Source organism: Tympanuchus pallidicinctus, unplaced genomic scaffold, assembly GCF_026119805.1.
Source record: "Tympanuchus pallidicinctus isolate F22 unplaced genomic scaffold, pur_lepc_1.0 scaffold30, whole genome shotgun sequence".
Lineage (NCBI taxonomy): Eukaryota > Metazoa > Chordata > Aves > Galliformes > Phasianidae > Tympanuchus > Tympanuchus pallidicinctus.
Genome location: NW_026294748.1, coordinates 2246855 through 2269859, shown reverse-complemented (window position 1 = coordinate 2269859; position 23005 = coordinate 2246855). Strand labels below are relative to the sequence as shown.

The 23005-nt window shown below is 54.8% G+C and overlaps 2 protein-coding genes across 3 annotated transcripts in view; one reads left to right on the top strand and one right to left on the bottom strand.

Annotated features, from left to right (window-relative positions):
• Positions 1–23005, bottom strand: part of NHERF4 (NHERF family PDZ scaffold protein 4) — a 312400-nt gene that overhangs the window by 75930 nt on the left and 213465 nt on the right. The gene's annotated exons all lie outside the window — the stretch shown is intronic.
• NECTIN1 (nectin cell adhesion molecule 1) overlaps positions 4793–23005 on the top strand; it is a 70508-nt gene continuing 52295 nt past the window's right edge. Inside the window, exon 1 of one of the 2 annotated variants that reach the window (XM_052697285.1) lies at positions 4793–5511. In XM_052697285.1, coding sequence (XP_052553245.1) covers positions 5430–5511 — 82 coding nt within the window. In that variant the 5' untranslated portion in view covers positions 4793–5429. The remainder of the gene's footprint in view (positions 5512–23005) is intronic. The other variant, XM_052697286.1, reaches the window with a different exon arrangement.

The window sequence follows — 23005 nt, the reverse complement described above, 5'->3', positions numbered from 1 at the left end:
CTGTGGCTTTTCCCTCATGGCTGACCGCACAGCATCTCCTGCACTGCTCTGGCACACAGCTATTCTGGGCACTGGTCTGGGACTCGGTGTCCTGCCTTCCCTGCCATGCAGACACACAGCCAGGGCTCTAGGGAAGGCAGAGCTGTGGTGCTGTTCAATAAAGCATGCTGTATTCTGATACAGGTACTGCTGGGGCTGTGCACCATGTGTGCACCGTGCTGTGCCGGGGCTCCAGCACGCATTGGTTTGCATGAATGTGGAAGATGCATCAGCACTGGAGAGAAAATGGGAAAAGAGGCCATTTCCCTTGCAGGACAATGCTGGGAACACGTGCCCTTGGAACTGTTTATGTTGTATTTCCCTTCTGTTTCCTTTCCCTGTGCCACTGCATCACAGCACTTCACCTTCCACCCCAGCACCTCTATGCACGGATATACACCAATGCAAGCCCGCACGCCTTGCATGCGAGAAAAGCAGACCCATCCCTTCCTTCCCGGATGCCGAAAAAGACAACAGCTCGTTCCAGCAAGCCTCTCCTCGCAGCGAAGCGACGCTCCGGGCAGACGCAGACCGCGGACCCACCGTGCAGCGGAGCGGGGCTGCGTGTCCCCGCGGCCCCGGGGGGCAGCTGGGCGGAGCGGCCCGGCCGACACTAGATGGTGCTCGGCGGCAGCGCTTGGAGCAGTCTGGGGTCGGTTCCTGGGGCTGTTCGTGTTGTTTCGTATCCCTGCGAGTCGCCGACCCGTCCCGATGCTGCGCCGCTCCGCCGTGCCGTGAGCGAGGTGGGGTTGGGGCTGAAAGGCGAGAAGGAAAGAGCAGAAAAGCTGCAGCAGGCAGCGGTTGGGGATAAGGGTGTGCAGCAAGTGTTACTCCTACCCGAATTCAGCCCAATTTGTGGCTGGTTGGATTGTGAAGAGCTTCCGAAGTGGGGAGTTCTCCCAAGCCCCCCACCTTCCCCCCCAGGCTTGCATTGAAATCCCATAGCAGAACTCAACCTGCATTCTGCAGGGCTGGGATTCCTAATCTCCGCGGGCTTCTTCATGTATAATGAGGATTATGGTTTAATTCCTGCCTCACAAGGGGGTGCTGTGGGGATTAAGAGGGTTAGGGCACTCACATAGCATTGCAGCAAGGCCGTCATAAACCCTTCCACAGAGGGAGACAGAAGAGAAAACCCACGAACCCACCAATGTTTGCAGACTGCTTACAACTTGCATCAGCTTCCCTTCACTGGGAGGCAATTTCCTCGCCTGCTCAGCTTGAATTCATCTCTCCGTGCAGAGAGCAGCAGGACAGGAGCACAGAACTGCCTTACAAACAGGTGGCGCTTGCAGATTTGCAGCAGCGTCCGCCCTCTGCGCGTTTGCATGTTGGTGTGGCCACGCAGGAGGCTGTGAGAGAGCCTAGAAGTGAAGCCGAGCAGAGAATCAGCTCTGGAAGCCCTTTTGCACTTCTGATCCCTCATTGCTGACTGCGCTGCAGACGTGTTATGCGCGTTCACAGATGAAAAAGCAGAAATAAAACTGATGCCGGCTTTAAAATTCCGTTCAGCGCCGCTTTCTGCACCAATTCCAAATGTTTATAAACACACGAGTTAATGTAATCAGCACTGCAGCAAACACACACCGGGTGCGGGGAGTGTCACACACACTCCTGGCTCGGGGTGACAGCCCTCTGCTGTGGGCTCCTCAACAAACAAAAGCAGCTGAAAGAAAAAGAACCACTCAGAGGAATGTTTAAAAGAGCAATTTCTCCCTCCCCCTTTTTCCCTCCTTCCAATCCCCTTTGGTAATCATGGGCGTTAAAAATAATATATGGTGGCTGTTCCTGCTGAGCCTTTCAGGGCACGGTGCGTGGGCATGCATGGAAAGCAGCGCCAGCTCAAGGCACAGCCCCACATCGCACCACACTGGGGGGATCAGCCTCACGGTGTGGAGAAATTCCTGCCCTCCAAAGCAGAGCTGAGGTCTGCTGGGGGCCATTCATCAGCCCAGAGCCATTGTGCCCCAACCCCGGAGCAGATAGAAGCTGTGTCTGCAAAGATGTGGCCAAGCTGTCATGCCCTGACTCCAACCCAGCAGTCTGCTCAGGCCTGGGAGTGATGTGTGTGCCGTGTGGGGAGCGATGTGCATCATCCTGCAAAGGAAGACCCTTCCCAAAGGAGCTGTGCCATGCAAAACCCACCCTAAACCACCCTGCAAGCTGTGCTCCACCGTGTCATCCAATGGGACAGGGCTGGGGAGGTGCACATGGAATGTCCTCTTGCAGCAGGTTGCTGTAGAGACGTTACCTCACATGTCAGCATCAGCAGAAAACTTGTGCTGGCGGAACAGCCGAAATGCTGGATGAACAAAACAGAGCTCCATTACAAGCCAGTTTGTTTTTTTTTTCTTTTCCTTTCTTTTTTTTTTTTTTCTTTTCTTTTTTTTTTTTTTTTTTTTTTTTTTAGCCAAATGTTGTTTCATGCTTTAATTGCAATTTTCAAGAAGTATATGAGCATGACAACTTATAGAAGGGCCCGCCAAGCTGCTACACAGTTTCTAGTATCTGTGCCTAAAACAGATTTCACAGGGGTGTAGGAAGGGCTGGTACAGCTTTTGGGTCCCTGCTCGGATGGCTGGCTGCCATCTGCAAGGAGACTCCCTGCGTGTCAGGAAGGGGTAAATATCACTGCTCTGCACCAGGAATGGGAAGGACAGGCAACCTTTGCAACCCCTGCACTGTAAGTTCAGCGTGCAGGACACCTCCTGCTCCCATTCTTTGACTGGGATGAACCTCAAAATCCTTCTGCCAGCAGGGTTAGAAGCAAGGAATGAGCCAACCCAGCTGATCCAGCCCAGCAGAAGGCAGCCCCCTCAGCTCCCAGAGGCTGTGAGCATGGAGACCTCCCCAAATCAAGAAACCAAGCATGATGCAATTAAATATGTTACACATTATGATCTTCCTCCCTCAGAAATAACAAAAACTGCCAAAGCAAAGCATTCTGCTCCTGCCTTTCCTGCTCATTGCAGAAGTCCCTTTGGGCTTCACGGAAATTTTGGACTCACAAAAAGCTGCAGAACAGGGGCCCCATGGCACCGTGTAATAAATCTTAGAAGTTAACAGCCAGAACTGTGCCAAATGTGATGGGTTTTGCTTTGTGTAGGATCATGAAAATAATGCATTCTGGCTCGGTAAGTTGGGCCTGGTGCACCAAGGCCAAGGCTCTGCTGCTGCTGTTAATGGATTCATGTTTTTGTCTCAAGTGTTGGAGACCTGTGATGTGGGAGGCCAAGGCCCAAGGCTGTATGAAATCTCCCCCTGTTTTTGAAGGGAAATGCTAATTGTACCCCAAATCTAGCAGGGAAGAGCCGCCTTGCTTGCACTGGCTTTGCAGCAAAGCACAGCCTGAGCTCTGAGCAGAGGCACCTTGCAGCTGTGTGCTTCAAGGGAGAGCATCACACTGGGAGAAGTGTAAGCTGGAACGCTGTGCAATGAGGGGGACTTGAAGGGACCTGATTGCCACTCAAGGAGACCTGCCCAAGGAAGGCATTTCTGATCAGAGGTATCTCTTTAAATGGAGCCTGGAAAAGAAATAATGAGATTTTATGGATTAAAGGTGAAACTAGCCAGATAAACGCTGCAAGGGCTGCAAAACCAACCGCTGAAACAACAGCTGCAAGGATGGCCAGGGCTCTCTGTACCTTGCTTGTCCATGAGGACAAGAGCTGTGCACTCCGGGCTGCAGCTCTGGGTTGGAGGCAGTGGTCCTGGGGCAGCTCAGCACCTCTGCTCTGCGAGCACATCACCCAGAGGGCTCCTGCTGGCCTTCAAGCCAGCGAATCTATTAATTGTACCTCATTACTACATAATAACTTTTGTTATTTTAGAACAAACCTCGTATCTGGCTAATCCGCTTTGTTACAGAGCTGCCCATCCTTGCCTTGAACAGGAATTAACTTCTAAGGGAATTAAAAGGAGGAGGAGATTGCTGGAGGGGTCCTTAGAGGTATCTGTCTGTAGCTGCTGGCTGCCCCCTCCCTTCCCCACCATGTGTGGTATCCTTCCCCACTGCTTCTGTCCTTTTCTGCTTGCCAGGCATTGATTTGTTCCCGTGTTGTTCTAATGGAGCTTGAAATCAACATGACTTTGTTGCCGGTTGTTGTCATTGTTGTTCACATCTTTGTTTGGGGTTCGGCATCCTCGTTGAGGCCGGGGCAGCGCAGGAGCTGCCATTTGCAGCCTAAATACCTCCTTAGCAAAAGATCCACAAAAGCAGCGTCAGTGTCCACAAAATAAGGGCTGACACAATGCGCAGCAAAGCGGTGCCTCCCTCCTCCCCTGTGGCTGCTGCTGAATCCCCTCGTTTATCGACGCGTCCAGAACAAGCTCCTTCTTTCATCAGGCCCCGTGAAAACGCTACGTATTACTTCGGATCCGCACGCGAAGGAAATCTATCAATGAGTGCACGCTGAGATCCCACGCGATCGATGCGGAAGGTGTAAGAATGGCTACATAGGCGGCTTTCAGCTGCCACTGAAATTCATACAGCCTCAACTCCCGGGTGCTCGAAGACCTCGGGGCGAAAGGATCCCCTTCCCCAGGGCTTCGCAGAACAAAAGACAGCAGCCGGAGGGAGGGAAGGCGAGGAGAGGCGGGGGAGAAGCCGGCCGCCCTGCTGACAGCACGAGGCTCCAGCGGACAGACCGGGCGGCTCTCCGGCACTCCGCACAGGGCAGGCAAAGAGTTAACTCAGCGCCCTGCCTCCTCCGAGCACTGACATCACGGGGAGGGGGAGAACGCTGCCGCCCGCCGCCGCCGCCGCCCCGCCCGGGAGGAGTGTGTGCGTGTGTGCGATCGGGCGGCGGTGCCCTGCAACCCGGGCAGCCCCCCCGCCCCCTGCCCGGCCATGGAGCTCCGCGATCGGCCCTTTTCCTTTTCCTCCGCCGCCTGAGCTCCGCCGCCCCTCTACCGGAGCTCCGCGCCCCGGGAAGCGGAGGGCGGGCGGCGGGCGGGGGCTGCCGAGCCCCGCCGCTGGAATCACGGCACCGCCGCGCTGCGCTCGGCGGCAGCAGCAGCAGCAGCAACCCGAGGAGAGCTCTCTTTATTTGTTTTGCCCCCTCCCCACCCCCCGCACTTTTCTTTTTTTTTTTAATTTTTGTTTGTTTGTTTGTTTTTCTTCCCTTTCCCTCCTTCTCCCTACCGGAGGGAGGCACCGCGCTGCCCAGCCGCCCAAAGGGGCCCCGTCGAGCCCCGGGGACCCCGCGGATGTGCGAAGCTCTCCTCCGGCCGCCCATCCTCCTGCTTCTGGGCGCACCGCCTCTTTATCCTCCTGCGCCTTTATTTTTATTTTTTAAGCAGACCTGAGCGGCATCACCAGGGGCGGGGAGGGTGGGGGGCTCAGCTACGCTGCCAGACCGTCCCTCGCCCATTTCTTCGAAGGAACTCTCATGGCTTCACAGCTGCAGACAAGTTGCCGTGCATCTTGGTGGACTATCGGAGTTTGCATCCTGGCGGCCGCGCTCTTTCCAGGTGAGCCTCTGCCGGCCGGCCCTCCCTTCCCCTCCCTCCCCGCATCACGTCGGGATTGCGGGGCTCGGGGGTGCCGGGGGGTTCGGGATGCGGGAAGCTCAGGGAAGGACGGAGTCGACTTTTTGGGGGTGCGCCTCTGGAGCAGGTGTGGAAGCATCTGCCTGAGGGCGGGAGAGAGCCGGGGCCGGTTTTAGCCCGGAAAGGAAACAACACGATCGTCTGTTTTGAAAGCAGCTGCAGGCAGTGGGCTCGGGAGTGCTGAGAGCTGAGGCGGTTTGTTTGCTCTTTGGATCGAGCAGCGTCTAGCGAGGCACAGCAGGCAGCCTTCCCGGGAAGGGACCCGGTGCTGGGGAGCGAGCACAGATGTTTCGGAAAGAGAGAAGGAGGTTTCAGCTGTCCCTGAAGAAATCCCCCCCCCCGCCCCGTACTGAACATACACACACTTCCCACGGGCTCTTTGCAGGGGGGTTGGACTGCTGCCGCGTTTCAAACCTTTCTTTCGTTGCTTTTGTACTTGGCGTGCCTCATTCTGCTTCCTCGGAATGGAGCAGATGGGCAAAGATGCGGATCTGCAGTTCCCCGGCTCGTTGGAGCCCTCCCGGCTGAGTTTCCCCATCGGGGCTCGGCGTTGCCCCGGGCTCTGGCACAGCTGTTGGCAGCGGACGGGTGACCCACTTCATGAAGTGCCCTTGGGGAAGATGGGGGGGGGGGGAGGTGGTGATGGTGGGGGGCCTCTTCTTTCGCTCCGGCGCCGAAAGGGTTAACGCCATTCGGGAGGGCTATCCGAGGCGTTCGTACGGAAGGGTGACCAGCAATCTAGGTTTAAACAGCGCTGGTGAACGAGCTAGGAAAGGAAAACGAAAGCCTTGCTCGTCTTTTCGGGTCGGGGCTGGAGCGGATTAGGAGCGGTGGCTGCGGCCACATGGGCAGCGGTAAGGGACAGTGAGTGCCTGCGTGAGGAACGGTCTGCAGCCGGACAGCAGGACATGCATGAGGATAGGGTGCAATTGGAGTCCGTTCCTCCGCAATTCGGGAACAGCTTGCTGGATGTGCAGCTGGAATGGCTGCGCTGCGAGCTGTGGGTTGCAAAGGCTGAGATAAGAGGGCTGGCCGGGAGCAATCGGCTGGTGCTCCGGGGTTTCTTTGTGGAAGCAAAGCCGGAGATTGTATCGCCCAGCACGTGGGAAACGGGGGCTGCATTGAGCAACTGAAGTAGGGGGAAAACAGAGGTGAGATGGGGGCAGGAGGTGGCTGGCCAAGAAAGCAGGAAGAGTTTGTGAGAGGGGTGAGGTTAACAGTGAATGGAATCCAGGTCTGGGTATGCTTCTGTATTCCCAGGACAAAGGGATCGGCTGAGCACTGCAAAAAGAGGCTGTGGAAGGGGCAGCCTGGGGCTCCCTGTGCTCCCAGGCACAGCTCTGCTCCTGGCAAGGAGGCTTCCAGCTTCCCATGCAGCTCTCCTCATAGGCAGGAACCTCCCTGTAGCCCTCTGTAAGGCTCTGGGAGTGCAGCACTGCTGCTCCGGGTAACCCAGAAGGGTTTCATCCTCCTCCAGTCCCTATGAGAATACACAGGCAGTGATTGAGGGCATTTCACCTTGCTCTGTCCCAGGAGACTCCTTTACCCCACCAAGTCTATTTTTGTCCATTCTGGTGGCTGTGCTGCCAGCAGTCAGTCTCCTCTGCTCTGCAGAAGCCCCATAGTTTGTCTTGCAGTGTCCCTCTGGGATAAGGCAGCAGTGCATCCAGCAGCGCCTTGCCATGCAAAAGAGACAGGCAACACTGCAGGATCATCCTTCCTGACCCCACCAATGATCACTGAGTGCCCCACAGCCTGCATGGGTGACGCTTTTGGCTGAAAGGTGGATGCAGCACCTCTCCAGGAACGGCTGCTGCTCTGTTTCGTATTTATTCATTCATCTTTTTCATTCATTCATGGGCTTATTTGTGCCATGGGTGCATCCAGAGCTGCGCAGAGCACCACAGGCTGGTACAGGTGTGGTGCTGTGCTGAGGCAGGTCGTTCCTTGGAGGGCAGTGCTCAGAGAAGCTGAGGGTGTATTTAACAGAAGCTGAAGGTATACATATATATGTTATGCACCATGCGTGTGCTTTGTATGCAGGCACTTGCTTGAAGAGGAGGGGGGGAACTTAGGATTCTCTAAGTGAATTAGATTTTCTATTTTATTTATATATCCACCTAATCTGTGGATTTTCTGTTTTATTTTTTTTGGAAAATGCTGTTTGGTGCATAGCAGCTGATGGGAGGAAGGCAGGAGGCAATGCCTGCTTCTCTGAAAACCCTTCGTGGCCCATCTAATCAGTGCCGTTTCATTCTGTTCCTATCCACGTACACTGCCTCCACCTTCTGACAATGTTAGCTTTCCTTCTGATAAGGAAATAAAAGTTCCCTGCTGTAAAACCCATAACGAGGCCCTTACAGTGTCTTTAACACGATCGACTCAATCATCTGGAACGGATTGAGCGCAGGGCTCCATGCAAACCTGCTGCCAACTGATGGCTCTGAGCTGTGAACATGAATGGGGGCTGCTGGCAAGCCAGAAACCCCTCTCCCCAACTTCTTCCCTTTGCACGGGGACAAATTCCCGTCTGCTGTCCCCAGGCCACCTCTTGGGCCTCTCAGCTTTGGTTGCAAAGCGCTTTGAGATCCTCAGCAGGGAGAGGTGCTCCCAGCTGTGATGTGGGGTTTTTCCATCGCTGCTCTTGAAAGCAGTGTTGGCTGAGCGGCGGTGACCCGCGGGCGCTGGGTCAGGCAGGGCTGCAGCTGCAGGGAGGGCTGCTTTGTGGGGAGCATCCCTGCGTGCCACTGCAGGATCTGGTTCAGCTTGTGCTTTGCAAAGCTGTTTTCACATCCCAGAGCAGCTTCCAGAAGGGAAAAAGTTGCCAAAGTGTTGCTCGGCCTTTGAGATGTTGGTTGGTACTTTTTCTTTGCCCTACCCGAAGCTCAGAACCAGCGACGTCAGGCTATTTCAGGAAGCAAAAAGTGTCCTTTGCTGCTGTTTTCTCATTAAACCTCGCTCGCTGCTGCAGAACCGACCTGTCGGGTTCTAACCTGGCCTGAAGTGTGAGCTCGTGGCTGTGTCAGCATGGGCGAGGTGACAGGAGCTCAGAGCTGCTGCTCCCTGCAGAGCTCCCAGCCCGGAGCACACAGCCCTGTTTGCAGAGGGACGTGGAAAAGCACTGGCAAGGAGCTGGTGGCTGATTAGCCTCCAATGGTGGCAGAGCCCAAGGCATCTCCGGGCTGCAGCTGAGTTTGCAGGGAGGCTCCTGCAGGATCCTTTGGGCACCGTGCACAGCTGGGCTGAATCACAAAGGGAACCAGAAGAGCCGGTTGGTGTGAGCTGCTTCCCCCTGTGCCCTCTGCTTGTGCTGCTAAGGCTGGGGACAGCCCGTTCCCACCAGCAGCACCGCAGTGGAGATGGGGACAGCATCAAGGAAAAAGGCCTTTGGGGAAGAGCAGACGCTGTAAGGACTGCAGGGATGAGCTGCTGAGTCCTCGCATGGGTGGCCACAGTCCTCGTGAGCTCTGAGCAGAGGTTTGAGTCTTGCAACATCATTGCTTAAGGTTGCGGTGGTTCTTGCTCAGGCTTTTTCCCAGGCTAGTGCAAAGTGCAGAAATCAGTGAGAGAGAGGGACAAAGGTACTCTGATCTGAGCACCCCCCAACGATGTTGCATTCTCAAATCCATCAGATGAAATCAGGGCAGCTGCGATGCTGGGTGAGTTGGTGCTGCTGGAGCTGGGACACAGTTTGCACTTGAGACACCTCCAGTATTAATTACCAGAACTCAGCCATCCCAGCACAGAGAATTCCGGCTCCCAAGCCCAGGTGAATGATATTTAACTAAAACACAAACCCTCTCCCCAGCCCTCCCTTTGTTTGGCTGCTGTTTGGCTGTTTGCAGTGCAGATATCCTCTTGGCCTTTCGGTTTTCTCTGCTTCTCCCAGGGAAGGTTCAGCCCAGGTGAGGAATGTGCTGCACACAGACATACCCTCACAGCCTGCTTTGCTCAGGGCTCCGTAAGCAGGACAGAAACTCCTGCCCAAGCTGCTCAAATGCAGAAGTGCTGCCTGTAGGAAGAGAGTTCTGACCCCTGTGCTCTCCACCGTGCTGGGTTAAAGTCTGCATTCCCACCTTTGGTGCTGTCGTGCACTTACAAAAGTGCAGTGTGAGTTTCAGGTTCAAAGGCCAGCACTGCCAGCGCTAAGTTGTATTCTATGATGTCCTGTGCTGCCATCCCTGTGTGTCCCAGCCTCCACGAGCACTTGCATTGTCCTCATGCTGTCCATTTGCTGTTTCTCCCCATCCCCAGGGCTGATGCAGCACTTGCACAGCCCGGCACCATAAAGGCTGCGGCAGCTCTTTGCTCTGCAGCAATCCCAAGGCAGCAGCTCCTGGCATCCCCCTGCTGTGTGTGCATCCCAGGCTGTTCCTGCAGATGAGACACATGGCCAACATCTCCAGCCCCTTTGGCATGCTGGGGATGGCTGGGAGGAAAGGACCAACCCTATGAACCATCTCATCACCATCCTCCTGTTCTGGAAAGGAAAGTGCTTCAGTGGGACTTGCCTCCCAGAAAGACACGGGGTGCAGCAGTGAGGGTTCCCATTTACCTTTCTGGAGACAGCAGAGTGACTCCGTGTGCTCCTAGCCATGCAGGAACATTACAGGACCCACAAATCACATCCCTGCCTCGAAGCAGCGGCAGGTACCAGATGGGCCACCTGGCTGTGAGACAGAAGGTGCTCCCAAGCCTGGTTAGTCACGGCTCTGCCTCCATCTCCCTTCTCAGCATTCTCTCTACCTGGGAAAATCCCATTATCAGGCAGATCCCGAGTGTGTATTTTTCCTTTCCCATGGAAGATCCATTCCTCCCCCCATGCTGCAGTGAGGCATCCGGAGGCAGGGCCAGGCGTGACAGCAGGGCCATGCAGCTCGCAGCTGGTGGCTGGCAGCCAGGGGATGCTCTGGGGACAGGCAAGCACAGCTCGGGGCACAAAGACGCATCTGTGTGAGGCTGGCACCCAACACCCCATGGCCACCTGAGAGCAAAACCAGCCTTGTTCCTGAGCCTGGCAGCGGAGGGGATGTGGCCACAGCATGTAGAAACTGAGCCAGGTGCCCCTCTGCACCTCTGTGCTGGGGGAGAAGGGTTTGCTGACCCCAAAGGACACATCCCCAGCAGAGAGCACCTGTGCTGAGGGCCTTCCTGCCCTGGAGGAAGCGTTGAGGACGAGTAATCAAAGCTAGTTTAGGGGCTGTATAAATGCACAGAGGAAAGAGATCTCTGCTGCTCCAAGGAGGTCGGAGCACACAGGATGCCCTCACGTTGCCGCTTCCTATGTCACCCTACTCAGTTAGCCAAGGCTGTGTCATTTGAGAAGCAGTGCTGTTTTAAGGGCTGGAACAGAAGGCAGCAGCCAGAGCTTGGCGTTGTGCATAGGAACAGCAGCAGGAGCTGCTCAGTGCCGGGGCTGCTCGTGTTCTTCCCTTTATCAGCAGCAACGAGCTGCAGAGCGGGGCATCTTCAGCAAGCAGGGGAGAGCTGAGACTGTGCCCATGTATGGTCATTAGGGATCAGGGATGTGTCATGCAGCAGCATCCCTGCCATCTCATAATTCATCTCAGCTGCTTGTTTCCATGGGACCCTGGACCCCTCTTGGTTGTGCTGGCTGGGTGCTGGCAAGCTGAGGATTGTACCCCATCCTTTGCCTTCATCCCTCTCTCCTCAACCCCGGGTCCTTCTGGGAGTTGGCCTACAAGAGAAGGATGGTGGTAGGAATGAATTCTCCAGGGTTGATATTTCCAGTTATCACACTATAGAAAGAATATTCTTTCTCTCTTCGCATGGCAGGAACAGACTTTCAAAAATGTATCCTGGTTTTTAAATACTCTTTTCGCCTGTGGTGTAAATACTAAAATGTGTTTTTTTTTTCTCTCTCTCTCTCCCCTTTCTGCCGGAGTTTAAAAATATCGCTAGCCTGGGGAGGTGCATCTCTCAGTGAGATTTATAACGGCTGCACTCAAGTGATGTGGAAAATGAGCCTCCCTCTGCCCCATCCTTCCTGGCACCTTCCAAGAATTTATTTCTTTTATTTGCCTGAGCCTAAGAATACTTAGAGGCTGCATCTCCGCCCAAGCACTCTAATTATTTAAGTTTTGTTTATGGCCAGCCTCTGGAGAGGCAAGTAGGTTCAATCCTTGCCTGGTCGGGTAGTTCAGCCCTGTGTTAGTGCTGTTTGATAATGATCAACAAATCACGGATCCATCACCGCTGTGTATCAGCCTGGATCTGTGAATTGGCCGAGCCTACAGGGCAGGCTGGGCTGTGCACAGAGCAGCAGCAAGGTGTGGGTTGGAGCTGTAGGATGGGGATTTCTGCCTTTGGGAGGCAGCAGGACAGGAGGAGGACCTGTGTTTAGCAGAGCATCTTGGGAACGCCAGCCTAGGAGATGAGCAGGAGCAGCAGGTTTGCCTCAGAATCTGTGCAGTGGGATGGCACTGAGATGTGCTGCGGACCTGCAGCGTGCAGCGAGTTTGTCAGGACTCAGCTTCTGCTCCAAGTGACGTAACCCAGCCGGGAAGAAGGGCTGCATGGGAAGGGTGAGGATGGAGAGAGGGAAGGAAGGAGGAAGGAGTTTCCCACCAGCACTTCAAGGCGGCTCCTCAAGGTCAGCTCCAGGCACGCTCTGTGCAGATGCTGTCTGTGCAGATGCTGTCTCAGCTGTACCCTCTCTGTGGCTTAGGGGGTGGACGCCGATTCGCAGCTTGGCTACTATTGATCTGAGGCCTTTCACTGGGTCTATATTCGCTTCTGAAACACAAGGCTAAAAGCATCCTTTTTAGCTCTCTGTCTGTTTTGTGCTCTCGGTGTCCCAGTGCCTGCAAAGCACCTCGCGCGCAGGGAAGCAGGAGGATGTGCAGCCTCACTGGCGTGAATCAGCTTTTACTTCAAGGGAAAGCTTGGCCTGCAGGTGATGGCAAAGGCAAGCCGTGCTCTGAAGGGCTGGCAGCACTTCTTGGCTTTGCCACACGCTCCCTGGAATACCCTTGGCCAGCTCCCTTCACCTCCACGTGCCTTTCCTCTCTGCTCTGCTCACTTTGCCGTGCATCTGCAGGCACCTTGCACAACCTGTCCGCCTTGCGCTGCTTTGCACAAGCGCAGGGCAAGATGACCCTCTCCTTTATTTTGTAGCAGCCAAAATCAGGCAGCTCTTTGCCCAGGGATTGTCGAAAATCACTCCGCACATATAGCTGCACAACTGTTGTGCACAGGTTGATGCACGACTGCTCTGCCTGTGCAAACACCAGGCCCAGTTTCTTACCTTGCTGAGTGCACGGTGTGTGGGTTGGAGTTGTGGCAGTGGGTGGACGTGGTCTGTTGGCTTCCCTGCCTGGTTTCTGCTCGTTTGGCATTTGGGTCACTTCTGGTTTGCAGTCATGATCTGGAGAAGGGGGTAAAGGCAGGTGAGGGGTGTTTGCTAGGAATCCATGCTGCAAGAGGCAGGAAGGGTGCCTGCACGCCAGCAAATGCTTGGGTATTGCAGTCAGCACCATGCGTGTGCTGTGCATTTCCTAGGTGGCTGTGAGCAAGTTTCCCAGCACCAGGATGCAGATAACTAGAAACCCTGTGCTATAAAAGCCACAGCACTGATCTGTCCGCTGGGCAATGATGATTTTAGCCTCATGCAAGGATCTCTATGGTATTTCAAGGTTAGGGGTGCAAGCTCGGGTGTGAAAGCAAGGGAGGGGAGCAGCTCTTCTGCAGTCCACCCTGCCCTAGCACAGTGCTGGGTGAGTTATTATAGCAGCCAGCCAAGATGGAGAGAGGGACGGTGGGTGTAAAGTTCAATAATTGTTAATTATTACCCACAGTTCCCACAAGACTTTCTGGCCAAAAATAAAAACCCACACAGAACAATGTACTTCTCTTTTTGCAAAGGTGTTCTGTGGGACATTTGTCACTGTCCTGGCCACGCTGAGTCCCTATCTCGCTGCATCCGTTCTGCCTCCAATGGGATTAATAAAGAGCTGCTGGAGAGCATCTTATCTTGAGCTGAATAATGTTTGTAATACAGGGAGGGGAGGCAGCTTTGATCCGGAAAAAAAAAAAGAGAGGAAAAAAAAGAGAAGGGCCATTGGGGCGGGGGGGTGCGGGCGGGCAGGGCTGTGCGTGGGAAGCTGGCACAGCAGAGCTGCACCCAACCTGTTCTGCAGAGCTGTGGGTTAGGGCTTGCCGGGCTGGGGAAGAAAGGGCTGGAGCAGCTCCAGGGCTGCTGGGGGCTGTGTGCTTCCCTCTGACAGGGGGTTCTGGCTGTGGGAGGCTGTCCTTGAGCGGTGGAGGAGCCCAAAGAGTTGGGCTTGGGAGCTGCTGTCCGCCCCTCAGCTGGGGAAAGCATCACCTGGAGCATCACCGAGCCGTGGCCTCCCAAGGGGTCTGAACCCAAAAGGAGCAGAAAACAAAAAAAAATGCGATGATTTGGGATGCTGAGGGCATCCAGCAAACCAGGCTGCAGATCCACCCCCTGCTCCCCTGCTCCCAGCCACAGCCGCATCCCGGCTGGCAGCAGCGGTTCCCGCAGGGCAGAGCCACACCTGGGAGGCAGGAGGGGCCCAGCTCTTCTCACGGGTGTGGGCTGGGAGCCGGTTGGGCCGGGCTGGGCCCCCCCTGAGGCCAGGATCTCTGTCAGCGTGAGCCAAGGCCATAGGAACGAGGAGCAGGGGGAGCGGGCTCAGCTCTGAGCATCCCGCAAGCAAAGGATGGATCTTGTATCCCATCTCAGGTGGGGACGTCTGGCAGGGTCTGGGTGTTTGTCTGCTCCAAAGCTCCACGTGGACAATTAATCCATGGGGAGATTAGCGCTCAGTTTGGTCTGCACCGCACAGCCTGCTCAGGATGAATCCATCTGGGGGATGCCGTGCAACACCCCGGAACGTGGGGTGAGGTTTGGTGATGCTCCGTGGGTCTGCGAGCAGCCGAAGCTGGAAGAATCCAAGTTGTGAACAGTGGGTCTCAGCGGGTGCCACCCCACTGGGAGGGCACCACGTCTGTGCCCCCCATCCTGCAGGGCCACTCCAGGGTGACACCATGCAGACGTCTCGCCGTGGCCGAAGGATGACATCCCCGTCCCCTGGGTGCTCATTCCTCATGCCGTGCTGCTCCCCCTCCATGGGGCTTCGGCCACCCAGCACCATCTGTTCATTTTCGGCCCGTTGCCATGGCGACGGGGTGGCTTGAGACGGGGTTTCATGAGCTGCAGCTGGGGGAACGCTGGGAAAGAAAGCACACAAGCAAGGAGAAGCCTTCCTTTTCCTGGGCGGAAATGAAAGGGAGAGGGATGGGAATGGCCACGTAGCATTCCAGCCCCCCGCTGCACCCATCACAGACACGTGTGTCCCCGTTGTCCCCTTTTGGCTGTGTCCACATCCCACTGCTTCCCTCTGTTCTGCCCGTTGGGCTCCTGGTGCGATCTCAGAGGTCACTGAAGCTGGAGCAGGGGGACGTGGGGTGGATTCCGCCGCGTCGGTGCTCGCGCTCAGCCAGGATGGTGGGAGCAAGATTTGGAGTTTGCTGCACTTGGGCCCCTCCTCTCCCCATGCAAAACTTGTGGTTGCATGGGAACATTCTGCAGGTGGGCAAGTGCAGGCTGGCATGGGCTGGGATGGGCTCCCCACGGCCAGGGAGGCTCAGCCTGGCCCCTGCTTTGCCTCTGCACCAGCAGTGGGTTGGGCTGTGGGGAGGGTTAGGGTACATTGCTCCTGGTCTGCCTCGCTAAGACCAGGATAAAGAATGAGGCCAGAGAGAGGGGCTGGCTGCTGTTTGTGTATGGATGTGTGTCTGTGTATAATCCAGGTGGAAACGGCTTTTAAAAAGCAAACAGAAGAGGAAGCAACAAATTACTATCTGCTTGTAGACAGGAAGATCTGGGCTAATGTGTGACAGACGAAAATGCAGTCTGACAGATTGACAGACATGTTTTTGTGCTACTTTAGCATCCCTGTAGAAACAGAAGATAATTCACGTTGCACAGGAGCTCATTAGGTCACCTACCTCGCCAGTGAAGCGGATGGGCTTGCTCTGCCCTTCTTCCAAACCCAGCACTGGTGCATAGGAACAGCAAGCAGGAGCTGCAAGCGTGACCTTGGGGCACTCAGTGCATGCAGGCTGCAAATGGGTTCTCTGGCTTTTGCTGGACGTGTTGCACCCAGGGCGTGAGGAGATGTTTGAGGCCAGAGATGGCTTTTGTGCGAGCAGTGGGCAGCAGAAAATCAGCCTTGCAGTCCTGGTGAGCACAGAGCTGGCTTCAAATCACTTTTTCCCTCCTCTCAAAGCTGAATGTCACCTCCTCCTCTGTGACACGTGATTTACCAGCACTCATCCCAGTTTCTGTTTGCAGAGCCAGTGCCTTTTTCCTGCTGGCTCTGCCCTCCATGTGGTAGGGAATCAACACATTCTGGGCTTGAAGCTTCTCCCAGATTTATCAGCTTGCTCTTCACCTTGAGAGTAAGGCTGCCTTGCCCCAAGACAAAACTGAAACCCAAAACACAATTGCTGACTCAAGCAAACACCGTTGATCCTCCAGCAAGTCAAAGTTTCTCCTTCTCTCTTTTTTTAGAACATGAGTTGTTGAGGTTCTGTTGTTGGCCTTTCTGTGTTTCCCTTTTCCTGTGCAGACGAGAGGCCCAAAATATTCTGAGCAAGATCAATGTGACTTTAAAAGAACCCTCCCATAGCACTTCTGAGGGATGTTGCTTCCTTGCCAGAGACCAACAAAAAACCACAAAAAAAAAAACCCCCTCTCAGTTTCCTCTCCCCTTGAAAAGCAACGCTTTTTAATTGGCTTTTAATCTGAGGAAGACGAGAGCTGTTTGCATTGAATTGGTAATAGGGGATAATATCTTACCCTGAGTGATGGGTTATTTGATCCCGGTGCATCAGAAACCTGAGTGTAGGGCTGTGAAATGGGGGGAGGGACGGGGCTGGCTGGGGGCCCAACCAGGAGCACAGCTGCTTTCTTATTCCCAATCATAATTAGAAATAAGATGGGGAACAATCACCGTTTGTCCCTGTTGCTCCAGGGCATCGAATGACACCCAGGGAAGCCTGGGGGAAAGCCTTCAAAGTTGGCAGGGAGCACGAGAGGGGTGGTACCATTACCGAGCCATTGGTGGGACAAAGAGCAGCACTGCAGCCTGGCTGGGTCACTGCAGATGGACAGGGGTTGCAAGGAATGGGCAGTTCTTGCTTGGGGCATTGGTCTGGGTTGCAAGGAATGGGCTGCCTTGGCCTGTGGCATTGGTTTGGCTTTGGTTCCCATTGATGCCCCGTGCTTCTGTCCCCACTGCCGCCACCCAGGGCTGAGCGAAGGCATCCACTTCTGCATCCCTAAAAAACTGCTGTCAAGCCACTGCCGGTCCCACACTGGGCTTTGAGAAGGGGACGAAAGGAAAATAAATCAGCCAGCCACCAAAGTGAGATCCAAAGAGGCAACCATTGACGTCAGCAGCCCACGGATGGGGCTGTCTGCAGCTCAGCCGCGCGCTCCTGGAGAGAGCTGCACCCACCCGAGTGCTGAGCCCAATGAAACGTGTGCTGAAATGCCTCCTGGCTTCATGCTGACTCAGGCACACATGGGAAACTTGCTGGTGTGGACACCACCACCCATCATGGCTGGATGTGTTTGTTTGGAGCAGTAAATAGCTTTGCACGTTGCTTGTGGTCTGAATGAAGCGGTTAATATTTAATCGGAGGCCTTCGGTCGGCTGGCAAAGCGTAAAAACCCACTTCTGTTGTTTTTAGGGCCCAAGAAGCTCAGGGCCAGTTTTTAATTAATGGGTTATTTTAAGACTGCAGCACGCTGCTCAGTGACAGGCTTTCTAAACACCTCTCTTCCCAGCAAACCACCTTAAAAACACCGGAGCATCTGAAGTGACTGACACCCAGCGGGAGAAATAGCATTGATGCAAGAGGTGCTGTCCGTATCCAGTCCTCCTTCTCAGGGTTTTATTGCAGGTCTGCTCACACGGTTGGGTTCTGCACCCAGGAGGGATATCCCTCCTGCAGCAGGGTCTGGTTTTGCTAGCAGGTTTTTCCCCCTCTGGATCTGTTGGTAGCAGGCATCCAGGCCCTTTGCTGCCCTTAGTGCAGAAAGCTTGCTGCAATCTCCCCATGGAGAAAAGCTGAGCTTTGATTCCCCCATCAGCAACTCCACCTACAGAAATGTTTGCAGCAGGCACCTACGGTTGGGTTCCATGGCTGGCCCATCTGGATGGCTGCTTTGCTTTTCTCTACAGAAAGAGAGAGCACCTTCTGTGCTCATCCACAGCCCTCAGCACCGCGTCAGCAGAGCTCACTCCCAGCCCTTCTCCCCTCTGCATTGCACAGCCAGGGTTTCTCCCATGCGCAACGTTTCCACGTTGACTTCAGGAATTTGGCAATCCGTGGGGATCTCCAGTTTATTTTGCAACACGAGGCCTTTGGATCGTTATCCCTTGAGAACAAGCAGCAGGATGGCCAAAGCTTCACCAGCTGGTGTTTTCGGTGTGTAGGAGGGCACGGCTTGTTTGCAATGAGGGACCAAGCAGCAGCACGTCAGCTCTGTTTCCTGCTGATCAGAACATCACGCCTGCTAAAAAGCAGTGACTGGATGAGGTCAGGGAGTCCAGCGGTCAACCTCCAGGGGCCAGCGCCTTGTCAGGTCTTGTTGCTGAGGGAGCAGGGCTCTGCGTGCTGAGCTGATGTTGGCTGGTTGTGCAAAGGTGAGGAGTTTGCTTCCGCCCCGCTGATGTAGCACTGGTGCCAGGGAGCTGTGTGGGGAATGGCTGGCAGGATGATGGGCGATGGGCAGGTGGTGGTTGGAGGCATCCCTTGCCCCGTAGTCTCAGTGACCTCTGATATAAGGCATAAAAAAAGTGCAGCAATCCATCTGAAACCAAGAGAAGACCAATGCTCTTGGCAGCAAGTTGGTGTTTTGTCCCCTTAACAGGACAAGGCACGGGAATTCTGCACAGTTTGGGGCAGGTTTTACACTCTTTCCTAGCAATATTTCCATTGCTGCTAGCCTGAGTCTCAGTTTCTACTGAGATACCAAAGGAGAAGCAGATGAGGTCCTTTCCATGCCCTGAAGGGCACATGGGACAGACTTCTTCCATCCTGCACCTTGCAGTACCACATGGGATGCTCGGTGCGGGACGCAGCCCATCTTGCACAGCACGTGGGGATGCAGGAGGGGTTTAACCCTGTGCCGGAGCATCCTTTGTTGGGGTCGGGCCATTGAGCGATGGGAGCAGAGCAATCAGGAGTAAACAGCACAAAACTGCACACGTCCGCGCTTTACAATGCTGATTTTCAGTTCCAACAGCTGTTTCCATTTGGAACGCGCAGTACTCCAGCTCGGTGGAAGTCAATTATAAATAAAACCGAGGGAGCAGGACCGGTGTAGGAGCCCAGCGACGCTCCGTCGGCCATAAAAGTTGCGTCCTTTCAAGCCCGGATTTTCACTTCCATTTGCCACAGGCGGTGGGATCTGATCGGAGAGTTCATTAGCATAGAAATGCTGTTGGTTGCTCCGCATTCCTGGTCCCGGCGCTTTGTTCCTGCTCACGGCGTGAGCCGCGATCAAACCTCCTCCCCTGCACCGCCTCAACCCCTGCATGGCTGTGGGGTGCGGGGGGAGGGGGAGAGGATGGGGACGGAAAGGGGGATGGGGATGGAAATGATGAGAACGGAGATAGGGGGGGATGAGAAGAGGGCTGGGATGGGGGTTGGGGATGATGAAGATGATGATGAGGATGGGGGTAGGGATGGGGATGCAGATTATGAGAGTGGGGGCAGGGGTGGGGATGAGAAGGGGGCTAGGGATGATGAAGGCGATGATGAGGATGCGGAGGGGGTAAGAGGGGGATGGGTATGATGATGATGGAGAGGATAGGGGTGATGATGAAGATGATGAGGATAGGGGTAAGGGTGGGGATGTGGAGGGGGATGGGGTGATGAAGATAAGGTTGAGGACGTAGAAGGGGACGGAGGTTGGGATGGGGATGACGAAGGTGGTGAGGGTGGGGGTAGGAGTGGGGATGAAGATGATGAAGGTGGGGCTGGGAATTGGGATGCAAGCGATGAGGGTGGGGGTAGGGATGAGGGTGAGGCTGCGGGGATTGCTGTGACACCGCTGACCCAGCCGGGGGGGGGAGGAGGGGTGGGTTTGGTCCCTGTGCCCCCGCGGATTAACCGACAGACATCTGCAGGGAGAGGGGAAGGGGGCAGGGAAGAGCTGCCGCTGTCTTTTGTTGTTGCTTTCCTGCGGTATGTGGCCGGAATATAGGTCGCTTGTTGCACAATGGATCGTGGCCATCTTTAGGGGATTCGCCTCTGTTTTGCTGAAGCAACGAGGGGAGGAAAACTTCGGCTTAGAGCTGCATCGGGTGGATGTGGTGGTCCACTGGTGCACGTTTGGTTATTGATAGGACTTCTGCAATCAAGCTGCTCTTCTTTCTGCTCCAACCTCATGTTAGGGGCAAGAAACCTCACATCTTTCTGCCTCTATTTTTGCCAGCAAGACCCTGCTAACTGAAAATACAGGGTCACACAGGGGATGCTGGATGTGCTATGAGCAGACCCGAGGGGGCACAGTAGGATCTTTGTGTTCCTCCCCTTCTTGCTGTTTCTAAATGCATGCACCTCTGCAGTCCTGGATGGATGGGAAGCAGCTCAGGTCCTCACAGCATCAGAATGGAGAGAGCAGATTCCTCCCCTGCAACAAACACAGCTGGGTTAGCACTCACCTCTCTGCAGCCACATCCATGGGTTGATGTCATTTTCTAGAGATGCTCAGGAGCTTTATGGGGTGCAAGATGGGCTTCCAGCTGCTGCTACCCTCACATTCCTTCATACCCACTCCTGGTAACGTGTGATTTAACAAGAGGATGGAGTCCCACGGTTCCCCTGGGATGCCAAAATGTGCTGATGAATCCCTTGGCTTCAGCCCCTGGCATTATCAATGAGAAATCCATTTATCCTCCGTGCGCAGCACCGTCAGAACTCTTGGTTCATTTCTTTCATCACCTTGAGTGCATCGAGGCCTGGGACTCTATTTAAAAATCTATTTGAGCACTGGTTCAAAGGTTTCACAGCATCTCGGTGAGGTTTTGTAGGCTGTGCCCATTAACTTCCCTGCAGCCCTCAACATCTTTTGCTGTTACTACTTGATAGAAAACCAAAACGAAGGCAGCAGATCGAGATCAGTTTTCAAACAAGCTCTGTGTGCACTACAAGGGTCCTTGGGGCTGATCCTTCCTCAGCAGGCAGCAGCAAACAAAGGCATTCGGGCTCTTTGATGAGGAAGGGCTCTCACGATGCTTTTAGATGCCGGACATCTTCAGATCGGTGTTGATGCTGTGCAGATGTTTTACTGCAGGGTCAGGAGGAAAGAGAAGGGAGAAAGCACTTCTACTACACTGAGCAGCTGCACAAAGAGCCCTGGGCTGTGCTTGGTGCAACACAGCCCCACTGACTGCATGCTCCAGCCTTGGCTGCCAGAACCAGCATGGGTTTACTGCTTGGAGCAAAGCTGTGCTGCAACACAGGTGGAAGTCAGCAAGCAGATGAGCTCTGTTTGCATCAGGTTCTCCTGGCCCCGCTGTTGTTGATGTTGGCCAGCACCTCTCATTGCAGATATCTGGTTGCAGAAGGCAGAGGACAGTTTTAAATGTGATAGACAGGGTGCAGCAGGTGTTGCTGACCACATCACCCCACATCACACTGCGCTTCCCAGCAGGGCTCTGGAGGAGCATTTTGATTCATTCGAAGCAGCCAATGCGTTCTGAGCCCCACTGCTGCAGGTAGCAGCATTGAACTCAGGCTGGGAAGCACAAGAGCAAGGCAGGACCACAAGGACCTGCTGCTGTTGGTGGGGTTGGGGTGCCGTGCTCCAGCACAAGGCAGCTGTCACACAGCCAAGCTCACATGATGGAGCCCCAGCACTGCTCCACAGCTCCGGGAAGGTTTCTCATTTCTGGGCTGGGCTTCTCTTTTGGCTGCTTTGTTTACAGGGGAATAAGTGACACAATCTTCTGACTTGGGAGGGAGGAAAGGGGCTGATCGCATCTTCGCTGCTGCTGCAATCAGCATGGCCAATTCCCAGGACAGGGAGCAGCATGGTGGGGTAACAGATGATTAACATGATCTAGGGGAGCAGCACTGAGCACACCATAAACCCCAGCACATCCCAGTTTTTCAGCCCTCTCCTTCCTCCCTTTCTCTCAATGCTTCCCAGAGCCCATTGCTATGGGCAGGCACACAGCAGCTGCAACTTCCTCCCTTCCTGTTCTCTGTGCAGCACACTGACTTGCTCGGTATCCCTTATTCCTTGTGGCACCCCTTCGTCTGCAGCTCCCTGCTGTGCCTCTCCCTGTATTTCACACCTCGTGTCCTTATTTGCTTAGTTTTGGTAGGCCAGCTCTATGGGATGAGGAGTGAGCGTGGGAGAAAAAAGCCCAGGTATGAAATACTCTGAGTGGGGAAAATTGCCACGTTTGCTAATGCTGCAAAGGAGGCAGCCTTTTCTCAAGCCCTGGGGTGGATATGTAGGCAATAAAGAAGGAAAAAAAGCCACTAGAAGCGAGAGCCACCAAGCTGACAGCCCCAGCAAGCTGAAACCTGCTTGGCAAGGAGGTTTATTCTGGAGCAGGAAGGGGCAGGTTCCCAGCCCAACCAGCTCAACGTAGGTCCTTTCTCATGGTATGGGAGCCCCAGGTTTCCAAGGAGAGCCATATCTGGAAAGGAGCTCAGCCCCCAAACCTGCACCATCATCACTTTGGGCTGCTCCACTGAGAGCTGCTGCTCTGCTCACTTGGCAGCGCATGCCCAGCTCACCAGTTCCTCTCTGCAACTCATGGCTCCCAGAGCTCACCTGGCTCCCAGCTGGAGCTGCAGCATGGCTGATCTGCAGTGACAGCATAAGAGCAAGTTCCTTCCAGCACTGTGCCAGGCCTCCTTGTGCTCTGCTGCAGAAAACCCACTAGAAAAGGAAGCAGAGAGGAAGCCTTGTTCATGGGCCCTGCTGCATTTTTCCCCTGTGCAAACCTGAGCATCACCCCCACCAAGCTTTGCTCCTTGGCTCCTGCACCAAAGTTACCACGTTTCGCCCTTGAAGCTGCAGGAGGGAAAAGCAATGGTTCCTCTCTACCAAATCACCTCTTGAGCTTAGGGGGCTGGGAGCCAGCCAGCACAGCCCTGTGCCTATGATGTGCATGGCCCGGTAGGTCCCATGCCATAAGGACTCACCCCATGGCCCTGCTTGCTTCCCTGCTGCCATTTGACTGAAGCTGCATTTTTGGGGCGAGTCAGAGCAGGCAGCTGGTGCTGGTCGGACCGGCTCTGGGCACGCTGGGAGAGATGAAGACGTTGGCTGTGGCTGGGACTGGAGACGTGCTGCAGCTTGCTGCTGCTCCCTCACAAGGCTTTGAGCTTAGGA